The sequence below is a fragment of the Pinus tabuliformis genome, chromosome 9 (assembly GCF_031772625.1).
Source record: "Pinus tabuliformis cultivar Carrire ecotype Pingquan chromosome 9, CPIR1, whole genome shotgun sequence".
NCBI classification, from domain to species: Eukaryota; Viridiplantae; Streptophyta; class Pinopsida; order Pinales; family Pinaceae; genus Pinus; species Pinus tabuliformis.
In genome coordinates, this window is record NC_142307.1 from 1,970,149,506 (window position 1) to 1,970,163,075 (window position 13,570).

A 13,570-nucleotide genomic window follows, 5' to 3' on the forward strand; every position below is an offset into this window, starting at 1 on the left:
CCTCAAACCAACTCATCCTAGCCTCAAGGGTCTAATCCATGAGAGGAGGAGTAGTTGCAACAAAAAATGAACTGATAGCTAGAGTGTAGGGTGGTCAAAGTGACTCATCCCTAACTCAAACAAACTGATTCATTACAAGTCATGGAGGCTATTTACCTAATGTACTTACCCTAGGTAATAGTAAAAACATAATAATTACATCATCCTTAGCAATTACCTCAGTAAAACATTAATTTCCCATAGGTAAAAATCAATTTGGAGAGAAATAGTGAAAATCTAGGCTGACTGTCAAACGCGCAGCGCCAGTGTTAAACACGCAGCACCATCTTCAAATTGACTTTTACCTACCTTCCTGATGTCCAAATCTAGCCCAGGATAGCTCATTGGAAATATTATCCTATCTAGTTTCCAAAACTACACTTGGTTTTCAAAATGGGCTTGATTTTCCCCTCCAAAATTCCATTCTCCCAAGACTACTCAAACGCGCAGCGCCTGGTCCAGAAAAGAGGCAGAAACATGATTTTTAGGTGGTTTTTTGCCTTTTCCACCCACCAGTTTTGCTTTCCAGATATGGAAACATGGTTTTCCTAGATGTCTTGGTCCTTCTGAATCCAATGGTGGTGTCCATTCCTCCAAAAAGTGTGCAGCGCCTAAGGCGCTGCGCATTTGACCAAACTGTTGATATAAAAATTGCCTTAAAAAGACAGGAAAGGCAAGATGACAAAAATTGAGCCAAGGGTCTTCAAAATTGTTCAAGACGCTGATTTTTGAGGTGGCTAGACATGGCGTTAAGCCTCTGCAAGTATGTAAGCTTCTTTTTCTCCTCATGGTGAGTTAGGGCTTCAATTCTTGCCCTAGTAGTTTTGAGATTTGCCCTTGCTGTTTGGTTTCTTCAGCAATAATACTTTGTCATCTTTCTTTGAATGGCAGTGCCTCTTTTGGCCTTGTCTAAGAGGTTTTCAAGATGAGTGTTCACCCTCTCAAGCCAATACCCATGGTTCTCATTGACCATTTTGGCAAATTGTTCATTTAGGGTAAGCTCATTAGCTAGTTCAGCCTCTCTGTTTTTATAGCTCCAATGCTCTCTTTAGCCCTCTACTCCTTGGCCTTGTTCTTGGCACCTGTTCCTCCAGCTTGTCTTCCTATTCTCCATATGCTTCATCAAGTAAAATCTTGGCCTTTTTAGCCTCATTCTTTGCTTTTATGAGTTGAATCTCCATGAGCTCATGTTTGGTTTCAAACTGCTTGTTTTCTTGCTCATAGTACGTGATGATATATTTTGCCCTCTGCAAATTGACCTGGAGCTCATTGATGTGTGCTTCCTTCTCTTTGATGACAATGGCTGTGTTTTCACTGTCATCGTGCTCATTTACGTCAACTAAGTCAAAATCCTGCTTTGTCTCATGGAGGTCCTCCTCTTGCTGCTGGATCTTTGTCTCTGTCATCTTTTCCTTACCCTTTTGTAATTGTTTTGCCAATGAAGAAGGCAAGGCCCCTCCCACAATCTGTGGGGCAAACACATGCCTATGGCCTCTCTGATAAATGTGTGCCAAAGTGCCAAACTCACCCCCTTTAGGCTTGATGACCTCAACATGTTGAATCTGCTCTTGCTCTCTGATTTCATCTATGTTGGTTGAATGAATATGCAGCTCATGAAATGGTGATGATGGAGGTGATGGTGAGGCTGACTGATCAGATGAGGATGAATGATCTGTGGGCTGAGATAGAGGAATGGAGGTGGAAGGATTAGATGTTGAAGGGATACTTTGAACATTCTGAGTAGATGAAGGAGTGAATATGGGATTGGCTATGAAGGTACTCCATGCAATGTTGAGTTCCTTGAGATGATAAAGGACTATGATTTTAATGAGGGAATGACAAAAGAGACTCCTCATTTGATCTTTATATTCCCTCTTCTGGACAATGTAGGCCATCTTCTCAACACTCCGGAAAAGATAGTAGGGTATATTGAGTAGTTTTACCCTAGTGAAATGCATTAAAAGTCGGATGTGATAGGAATAAAGCCTAAAAAACCTACCTTCACATGAAAAATATTTCATGATAATCTTCATCATTGGGGCATATCCGTCCAAGAGGCGTGAAAAAGGAAAATAGCCCCTCCTTTCATTCTGGTACCTTGGTTTCATGTAAGGCTCGTAATAATGCCTCTCCAAATCACCTTGTTTAAACCATTTTTCCCCAACATCTAGGATCCTGGTCGCAGCTGATATAATGGCAGTAGATAGGGTGAATGTGACACCTGCTAGAGTGACCTGGTTGTCTTGGAGTTTTGATATGAAGAGCCTAGTCAACTCAGGATGGTGTTGGACTGCCTGAACCTGCTCACAGAAATCATAATAGCCTAGCCATTTGAAGGATGTCACAGTCATAGGGGATGTTAAGAGTTCCCTGAGATCTGTTGGCTCAAACATATGTATCTGGCCTCCTTTGTGTGGGCTCCTCTATTCCATGTCTTCTTCTCTATCTGTTTTCCTCTTCCTCACTATGTGGTTTGTGTTCCTCCTCAGCCATGATGTTTAGTATCAAACCCTAGGAGGTATAAGGTAGTGGGAATGTGGCTTTTATGAGTAGGGAATGGGGAAGGGTAATGTGAGGGAGATGAATGAAAGAATATATGGAATGGAGAGGGATATAGGGTAATAGTATGATAGTTTGGGGATGGGGGGGAATATTTGGAGTGTAGGGGGTTTGGGAGCCTAGATTATTGTGGCACTAGGACTTAGGATTTTGGAGATAAAGGTTTAGGGAGTAAGGGATATAAAAGGTTTAGGGAAAGGGAAGGAGGGTGGAGGGAATTGTATAAAAGGGAATGAGAGTGGAAGGTAGTTGTTGGGGGAGATCTAGGGTTTAGATATAACAATTAAACCATATCTTGAATAAAACCTTTCAAAAACTTAGGAATTGACTTGAGGAGGAGGAAAAGCACATCCCTTAGCTGCTACTTACTTGTTTTGAGGTTGAAAGTGCTTTGGAGGAGCTGAAGAGGTGACTGGAGCGTTGTTAGACAAACGCGCAGCGCCAATGCAGAGTGGGCAGCGCCTTAGGCAAACGCATAGCGCCTTAAGGAAACATGCAACGCCAGAAGGAAACACGCAGCGCCGGCTCTCTTAAGCTGATTTTTGCCCTAAACTATGAAAAGGGTCTCTTGAGGTTTGCTCAATCAGTGGTAGGAGGCAAATGAAGCTGAGTTTGAAGCCAAGAAGTCCTTTATAGCTAAGTGAATTTGATCTTTTAACTTTAAAACTCACTTTCTAATGTTTCATTTCACCTTTTTGACTTCTTTGCTAATTTCCTTTCTGACTTTTTCCTTTGCAGGTGGTTGATGTTGGAGTTTTGGCAAACTTTACTCTTGAATTTTGCTTGGATGAAATTGGCACATAGAGTTGAGTGAACAGCGTAGAAATAGTAACTTATTACATATAAGGAACATAAAATTACATAAATTTGGAAAAAATATTACATCTCTCTTTTGAAATAAAATTACAATCTGAAATAAAACTCATACTTTGGAATGAAAATTAGAGCTCGAGCAAGCATAGTTACATGTTTGCAAATCCTCTTTAAATGAAAAAAATGATATTATTTCTTTCACTCCCATGCTTTTGCTAGCCTTATGCAGTTAATGGTGTTTTATTGGACCTTGAAGAATAAAACCTAGTGGCCTAATGGGACCTCGAATAACTAGACTCCATGTAGACTTCACTGACACACAACATGATGAAATGAGCTTTAATAATGAATGTATGCTCAGTAAGACACAAGAAGGTGGGCCAGCAAATATTGATTTTTTGAGGGAGTAGGATTTTGACTTGGGCTACCATCAGTGAGAAAATTTTTGCATGAGGACCTAGGTGGAATGATAAAAATTTCAACATGGGACACTAATATGATATAAAAGAGGAGTTTTTATCACCGATGGCAGTATGCAAACACTGACTCTAACACTCTAAATAGGGGTTTTGCTTTGGATGTCTGCCTACATCTATTGTCCTTGTGTTATTGTTTTGATAATTGTTTGACGAACAAAAAGATAAAAGAAGAGCATAAAGATAAAAAAATCACAAGTAATTATCTATATAAGAAAATCTTTCTGATTTTCTAACAATTTTTGCGTAACACTTTAGAAGTAGTTGTATTATAATAACTCTATGGAAACTGTCTCTAACTTCACCAATGCATGGGGTTCTTTCAAAAAAAAATTACTTAAATGCTTAATTGATAAGAAAAAATTGATTGAATAATATAGATGGGAGAATTTGGAGTGATCTCTTTTTTACAACAAAACATTTAAAGTTCTGACCCATGCATAAGCCCCTCAAAATGACCCTCAAAACTTGGAAGGAAAGTTTTACTTTTTGGATGATTGTCACTATCATAATTTCTAGAATCATAAAAATATGAGCAAAATTTTGTGATCAACGTTTTGAAAATGCATTTTTTAGAGGAACCTCCCAACCATCTTATGTTGTAAGATAAAATGATACAAGCTCCTTTTAATGTCTACTTAAATTAATTTGGCTTGTAGAGATGTGTTAAGTTCCTTTGATGACAAAATGAAATCAACTCTAGGAGGTCAAACACCTTTTATTATTCCCCCTTTGTAGGGGATTTGAATGCTCTATCAATTCTAGGAGGTCAAACACCTTTTATTATTTTCCCTTTGTAGGGGCTTTCAATGCTCTAATCACCCCATCAACAATGAGTTGCTTCAATCTTGAACCTCTTTCCTCTACATGTATTTCCTTTTAGATGTCCTACCCTCTATCCAGCTTTGGTTTAATAGTTGGAGGAACTAACTCCCCCGTTTATAAAATGCAGAGGGTCCTCTTGTATGTGTGTCATCTTACACCAACCAAACTTCCCTTACTATACTTCGGTATCAGTTATTGACAAAGAGATCAAGTCAACTTGGGCAATTTAAACAACTAGTGACTTAAGCAATGAGTACCATCAACCAATATCGATCAATTCAATGTACAATCAAATAGATTCACCCAATTTTTTACAAACACGTAACCATTACTTATGAGTTACCTCTTATGCCTAGGAGGACAAAAGCATTGCCAAATAGGGGTTCATTGTTAACTCCAACTCTTTAACATACGCTTGGCACCACATCAAAGGCTTGAACATCCATGTATACTTTTGCTATCATATATTTTCATCTTCTTATCTATATGCATTTGTATTTTGTGTGCATATCAATTTTGTTCAACACCAATTTAATGTTTTTTTCCAAGTCAATTTCATTGTAACAGTGACAACTTTTATGTTTTCGAACCAACTTCACTGTTTTTGGTTTTTTTTTATAAATTAATTGTGTTCAGATAACTTTTATGTTTTAATATTTTTGCTTAAAAACTGACTTCATCTTTTCTGCCTATAATCAATTTTTTACCCATCAATAGGTAATGTTCAAATAAGGAGTGGGGCCAGTGAAAAATCAGAATTGAAATTAAACAAAGAAAATTGATTTAACAAAATGGTGTAAAGGTGGGTCTACTCAATGCACAGGTGAAATCCTTATGAAAAAGGTTTAAAGGTGGGTCTACTCAATGCACAGGTGAAATCCTTATGAGAAAAGTTATCATATTTTTTTTTCCTTTTTTTAACAACGTGGTGAATCAGTAACCGCCAGACCTAATCTAAGGAAGACCCAAGATCAATTCTCGTAGCTGTCATTATAACGCCAAGAGTAATCCAACAACCTGCAAGCCAGATATACTAATTTCTTATGATTTGGCAAGAGACAAAACTCACGCTAGGGGGGAGTCTACTCCTTGAGTCGCGCACCATAGGAGGACAATATACTCAATGTGATTTGAACCCTAACCTCGTGGGTTTCACCCAATGAACCCAGCGGTCTCACCACACATCACTGTAAAATTATCATATTTTAATGCCAAGAAAATGGTGACCAGGTAAGCAATCTAGTTTTGACTTCTTTAAATATGTAGACCCTAAAGTATGTTCCTTTTAAGTATGTAGACCCTAAAGTATGTTCCTTGAGGAAAAGGGAGGAGAGTCAGGAAGGACTTTCATTCAAGTCACTTAATGTTTGAAGACGTGGGGTTGAATTTATCGGCTCGTGCCTTTCTTAATGCTAAATCAGGCTATTGGCAATGTCTTTAAATTCAAAAACTTTTATGTTAACTGATGATTTGCATTGAATGATTTACAGTTACGTCATTCAAAATTTAATGTGTTTATTACTATCATAAGATGCTAATACATAAAACATTAACCTCGATTTACATTATGCTAATAAATGTTTTAACAGTACTAGATGATTGATGGGCATTCTTGAATTCAGAAAGGTTCATGTTGATTGATAAGTTGCATTGAATGAGTTTAGATTAAGGTCATCCAACATTTAATGTCCATTGACTACTATCATAACATTCCTAATACATAAAATATTAACTACAATTTACATTATGTTAATAAATGTTTCAAGTTTTAAACAGCACTAGATGATTGATTGATGAATTTCATGGAAGATTACACCATCTAAATGAGAGCATTCTTGTCATATTGGATGAATGACATACTGAATAATCCCAAATTGAATACTTGGCGAAGAGGAAGTAAGGAATTTGCCAAGGAAAACTAATATAAAAAATTTTAAAATACAGATTAAATTAAATAGATTAAATAAACTACCACCAAAAAAGCGAGGACAAATTAATGCTAATGCATTTCATAGGAACCTATGAACTTAAAAATAAGCACTGATTCCAAAAGACATATAACTTTACCACCTAAAACTAAGGCTCTGGCATCAAAATTTTAGGATAATAATGCTTAAAATATCACTTGATCTAGGAAACCTCAACCCGGTGGAATGGCAACAAGAAGCCAAATACCACATCGACAGTGAGATCTAAACACATCGTCTAGCAAATGTCAAATAGCCGGTATGACCTTTTGTCTCAGGATATGGCCTAGCCATCACGGTTTGCACTTTTTCAGTCATAGCCTCTTTCCCTTGTACACTAGTAGGCTTGGACAAAGTGTCATCGCCTTCCACTTCAGAACACAGCCTTTTGCATGGGAAAGAATTGGATGTACTGATTTCGTCAAATGATTTCTCCTCCACCTTCTTTGTAAATGACTTCTCACGAACCTCATATGTACGGAGGAGGACCTCAAATGTCCGAACATCTGCACTCAAAACTGTAATCGTGAGTGAAGGTCACTAGTAAAGAAACAGTTAATTAGGTACATGAGAATGGATACCTTGGAGTAAGGCTATAATTCATTAGACTCTCCAACTAATCCTAGGGTTGTCAAGAAGCCAAAAGAAGAAATTTAAACAATAACATTGATCAGAATTGAACTGAAACATAGAATTGAGATCCTTGTATAAAAAATAGCTTATTAAGACTGACTTGCCAGAAAAGACTGACCTGTAAAATCAATAGTGTTCAGAATTTCACACACATGTTGCACCTGTTCAATACAAGGAGAAAATGAACACAAAATACCATCAGGTTTTAGTGCTTCTGCTGCCGATGGAAGAGCTAACCATGGCTGAGGAAGATCTAGGAACACAGCATCCACGTCCCCACAAAACTTTTCTGGAAATCCTTTGCCTTGAATGTCTCGAACTTCAACCGTTATGAGACTGCTAAGGCCATTCTTTTCAAAGTCCTCCCTGTGAATAAGAGGAAATGGAGGCAATAAGCAAATTGCAAACACACATGGATTCTCTTATAGCAAAAAAATCGGCTTGCTTTCCAACAAAAAAGAACAGTTTAAAAGAAAGGAAGCAACATAGACAATATATTATATTCACTGTTACCTTGCAGAATCTGCTCGAAGTTCATGGAAATCAAATGTATAAACATGCCCTGTAGGTGCAACAGCGCGTGCAAGTGCAGTGGTGAGTGAGCCACTTCCAGTACCAGATTCCAACACCAAACACCCAGGACATATCTCTAAGAATGACACAACAAAGCTGATATCTGCTATGTACAGGATCTGAGTCCTGTGGCTCAGAACTAGTGTCCATAGTTCGGGAGTTGGGGCCAACAGATAGACGAAGCCACCCTTTTTACTAAAGACCTTGGTTCCAAAAGGCTTCCCAATCCAATCGGAGTGGGCAAAAACACCAAATTTATTCCCAGTCTCTGCTCCACTCTGTACTCTGACGGCTTTCATACGGTCATGTCTCTCATATAAAATGACTAAATCACCTTCTTTTATGCGACGCCCAAAAGTGGTCTTATTTTCTGGTTGTAGAGGCAGCATTTCTGCTACTAGAAAGCTGTCACTTCAAATTTTCTGCTGTTCTTCAGATCAGGTCCAATTCAATCCTGGACATGCAAGTTTGAGTTTGTACAATATACATTAAAATGTAAATCAATATCATATAAACATCAAGAAAACATGTGGCGATGAAGTAATTTAGATGCTCAATGCTGAAGATCAAAACACCACTCTTATTTTTCAAGCAAAGATCATCTCGAATATTTAAAGCATATGTTACATGTTTGTTCCTAAAGGATTCACTGCCACCACCGCCACCACTCTTCCAAGAGATTGTCCAAACCAGATCCAATCTAGGACCAGGTTGGATACAAGTCAAAACAGGATAAGTAAGTAATATATTATTTTCTGGAGAAATAAATTCCCCTCATCCAACCACATGGTGTTCAGACTCTCAAGCTGGTGCCGTGCGAGCGCCCCACATATTTCATCCATCTTCCATGGTTTTCTGAATGGAGGAAGATATTAACTACCAGCCGCAATAGCAGCTGCTAACCTCCTTTATCAAATGGTGAATCATTTTTGCACCTAACTGCATCTTTGTAGCAGTTCTTTAAGGCATTGTCTAATCATTATGTGTCTTGGTGTTTTTGGGTGAAATTTTTTTTGTCAAATCTTAATATTTGTCGTTTAACATTAGTTTTTCACAGTTCACTGCACATATGGATTCAGCACCCTGAAAAACTCCTGGGACAGCACTGATTCCCAGACTTCAACACCTTGAGCCATTAAGAAATTCCTCGTTCTCATCTTCCATATATCAAAGTTTCCAATGAACGATGGAACTTTACCAATTTGATTATCTTTAGTTTTCATGGTTAAGGAAGAGACATCTTTAGAACGATTGGAGGCTTTCTTCCTTGGCTTTTCCATTTGTGTTCTAAGCATCAACCTTCAAGGTGTTAGGCTTATGAGTAAGGTACTGGCTTTAAAACTAACTGTTGGAAATACTGAGAGGGGGGCTGAATTCAAACTTGTGACTCCAATAAATCCCTGCCGAATTCTGGGCAAATTAGACTGGATCACTATGTGGTTCTTTAGCCCTAGAAATGCACTTCAGGCATTGTTTCCAGTGCCCCAGTGTCAGACATCTGGGTCCAACATGTGTCATATATATTTGGGTACAGAAGGTGTATCCAAAACTTGTTGGACATGCGGGACCCATGTAGCTATGTGTCCAAGTATCTTAGACAGAGGCTGAAGCTAGCCAACATCCATCATAGATCCTCTGAGAAGGAAAGCTAGAAGGATATGGCTTTACAATAAGGAAAAGGCCGTCTCAAATAAGCATAAACTCAGAACAAAAAAACAGCTAACTGTAAAGATTCAAACAAGGGTGCAGGAGTATATAATGTGAAGCTGGACCTTCAACCATTGGGAATTATGAAAATCTTTGGTTCTTCTGACCACCAGTAGATTCTTGACAGTGACAACCAATCATTTTGTAAGTATGACATTCTAATGTCAACGAAATCTAGGCTATTGAGTCTATATCAAATAATGAATACTATATTCAATCCTTTATGGTGTTAGGATTTTTTCTTGCATAGTTATATGTTTTTGTGTTGTATCCCTGGGTATGCTATTCATGAATTTTTTTAAAATTGCAGCATCCATATCAGACATTTAACCACATCCAATTGTTGTATCTTTGACGTGGTAACTTTTCCAACTTTGTTGAACCATCATGATCCCCATATTCGATTGTCATATCCATAACCGGGCAACTTGGGTTCTGATCTAAACTCTGTTAAACCATCACATCCTTCTCAGCCATTTGGAGATAATAGAGTAGCCATTGAGGATACCTTTTATGGATGATAAGATGAATATCACTTACAAGTACTGAAGGTTAAATGCCATAGAGGCCAATTTATACCAATTAGGAAATAGCACGTGGAAATGTACAACTATGCTGTTGGGAATTTTCTTTGGCAGGGAAACTGTCGTGGAAGGAAACATAACTAAAAATCAAAGTAAACTACAAAAAATGCCCAACGGATGACTCTTTATTGGTCGTGAGCCAGAACTCTGAAGTTTCTACTAGACTCTTAGGAATAAGCATTGTTGGACGACTAAGAATCAAATGGCACAATTTGAGAGAATGATTAGAGACACAGTCTGGTCATAAGGGAAAGAGCACAGAAAGATCCGTCTAGACAATTGAAAAAGAGTTTGTATCACACATAGAATGGACAGCAAAGATTGGAGGATGTTGATCTTCATGGAAATGTATTTCCAACTAGGATGTTGATCTTCATGGAAATGTATTTCCAACTAAACCAATGATTCAGGCAGCTTTTGGAGAGAATCCTTGGGAGCGATTCATCATATAAAATATCTGGAAGAAGTTGAGGCCTCAGCCAGCCCTATGTTTTAGGGTTGATGACCCCCCTAAATCTTTTGTACAAGCCTTGTCAACAGACTCTTCCCTTCATTGATCTTGTTCTTTTATGGTTGAGAGATAAATATGAATTGATGGATGAATTTTTTGAACGATGATATGGTTGACCCTCATGGATATGAATACAATCTTGTTGGTTTTGCATCAAGTTGCATTGTGAACTCAGTTTTCCTTTCAGGTCTTCGCATTTCATATGCCCCACCTCATATGCATCATGTCCTTGTTATTACATCTTATTGATTTGATTTGATGGATGTGGTTCTAACTTCCCCGATTCCTATAGTGCAAAGATACTTATGCAACCTCGTCATGAGGTTGTTGATGAGAAATAGCCTTGTTATAGCAAATCAAATGAGAACACAAACCTCCAGTGAATGACAAATGTGAGATAAGTACATTTGTGCATGATCATTGATACGGGTGTGTGAGGATCTTAGGATGAAGTATTTTGCAAAGAAGACATTAGCAAGATGATGCAGATGGATTATAATAACATCAAGTTGCTTTGAAAACATAATATGATATTTCAATGACCCAAAAGTTTGTGTGCCCAGGTTGATGACTTCCAGGTTTCAAGTGGGACACATGAGAGGTTATGTGCGCATGTGACACTAGGTGGTGCTTGACATTCAAAAGGACCTGCAAGTGACTTTCAAAATATACGTTAGTCACATTTTGCTACATCTAACAACATAACATCACATTAAGAAAGCAGGCATGATTGCATCAAACGGTTGTGTGATTTGGTGCCAGAAGCTAAATGACAAGTTTGGCAATATGTTAATATAGAAGGGCAAGTAACGGTTGAAGTGCTTATGCATGGTTTCTTTTGGTTTATTCCCTTGTCTATGTTTATTAGACTCATTTCTCCTCATTGAAAGGCTTCCAAAATGGACTTTTAGGGTGAAGCAGTGATTTTAACTATGCTTTCCTTATAAGCATATTTGGCACTCAAAGACCACGTCTGCCCATAAACTTTTATCTCGTGAATGATGATCTTAGTGACATCAACAACTTGGATCTAGGACCATATAGCAAGGATAAATATCACATAGGAAGTTTTCAATCAACAAAGTGCCATTCCAAATGAAGGCTAGGCGCCTTCAAGGGCCTTTCCTGCATAGTTTAGGTGTTTGGAAAAAATGAGTTTTGAACTCCATAAGAGGTTAGCTAGATGTTTTGGGGGCTTATGAACTCAATGCAACTAACAAACTTCAATTCCAAGGCCTGTAGGTATGCAAATGTGGACTCAAAAATTTCCCATCAACTAGGTTATTTGGACTTCACAATTTATGAAAGCTAAAGAGAATGTTGTGTTCAACCACTCTTTGGAAATCTCTACATGTTCTCTATGCTTTGCAATGAATGGTTCAACAATTCGAGGTCAGACAAGAAAACTATGGTTTTAATTAAGCCAAAAGGTCAAGGGATTCCACCAATGCCATTTATATTCATTTTTGCTTACTTGTCGAGCTTGCTTTGAATTGGATTTTGATCCCCACCTCACATGGGAGACATTCTAATAAATGTAAGACTTCAACAACTAAGTTCAACCCTAAGATTGATGTGTGAGCGCATGATGGAATTGGAGTTTTGATGGCTTCATGGGACCGTCAATGAGTGGGGAAGCTTCAAAATTGACATGCAACCATTCAAACTCAATGTTTCAACTATTTAGAGGTATAATTTGTTGCAAGAAGATGATAAATCAAGTTGTCAACACTCAAGAAGGCCATGCTCCATTCTAGTCGGTGTTTCTCCAATCATAAGGGGAAATTGTTGAGTTGGGGAGCTTACACATAGAAAGTGTCATGGATGCAAGTTTAGGGTCAAAGAATTTGTCACCTCTCGAGCTCCTCTCATTTTGGGTTGGTTCTTGTCAAAACTAGAGTTATGTTCGGATGTTCCTAATGTTTCCTATGAACTATAGATTGATAAACACAATAGGACCTAGGTCAACAAGTAGGTGAAGTTTACAACATCATATTTACAATCCAATGGAGGGATCTAGATGACTAATTCCCACCTTGGGTCATGGAGCCAAATTTTGAATAAAAGCTCATGTTAATATGGTAATGCAAAATTCTCAAGAGGCACTTGTAGGAGATGAATCTTATAAAAAGGTAAGCATAACCCAAATCATACAATCAATGTCAAAAGATAGCTATGTCCTAGTTGTTAGACACCTTGTCCTTAGGGATTGGGTGAAATTGTAGATATTTTATAAATATGTAAAAATGAAAGGTTGGAATAGGAAGGATCAGACCTTGGAAGTTGAAACCAAAGGTCATGACATCATTGTATATATGTGACTACTTGGTTAATGAAAATGCATTTAAGAGTTGGGAGTTACCTCACCTAGCCTAACATGGTATCAGAGCCAAATTTAGCCACTTTTGCCTCGCTCGATGACTCCTCTGCCATCACTATCATACATTCAGTCCTTCCATCTCTCAAGTTTACCATTACTGCATAACGCTCCTGTTGAAGTTCTACTGCCTTGTCCCTCTACCAAAATACATTTCAGAAATGTAAATGGTTTCAATTTTCAAAACTCCTACATAGTTGTGTTCCTTTCCATGTAATTCTTTGTTTATCCAAGGGTCTATCGTTTGTTTCTAAGAGAGAATTGTTGGTGGATTTCTCCTCAAGTGACAATGAGAATATTGTTCCCACATAGGATGGGGGAGGGAAACACTCATAAACGTCTACACTATATATAGGTCTAGACGAGGGACAAAATCTTGTGTTTTCTCGAAGTTGTAGATCTTTGAAACCTATCCAATAGAGGAAACAACAGACAACAGGGCGAAGGAGCTAAAACCCAAGGCCAAAGTTGAGTTGAAGAGTTGCAACATGGTTTGAGCTACATCC

General features: G+C 38.0%; 1 protein-coding gene across 3 annotated transcripts in view; it reads right to left on the bottom strand.

Moving 5' to 3' along the window:
- Positions 1 to 6,636: 6,636 nt before the first annotated feature.
- Positions 6,637 to 13,570, bottom strand: part of LOC149156891 (S-adenosyl-L-methionine-dependent methyltransferases superfamily protein) — a 74,011-nt gene continuing 67,077 nt past the window's right edge. For all 3 annotated transcript variants that reach the window (XM_089438753.1, XM_089438752.1, XM_089438751.1), the window contains 3 exons: positions 7,826 to 8,339; positions 7,431 to 7,678; positions 6,637 to 7,185 (listed from right to left, as the gene is read on the bottom strand). In XM_089438753.1, the coding sequence (XP_089294879.1) occupies positions 6,905 to 7,185; positions 7,431 to 7,678; positions 7,826 to 8,274 (978 nt within the window). In that variant the 5' untranslated portion in view covers positions 8,275 to 8,339 and the 3' untranslated portion in view covers positions 6,637 to 6,904. The remainder of the gene's footprint in view (positions 7,186 to 7,430; positions 7,679 to 7,825; positions 8,340 to 13,570) is intronic.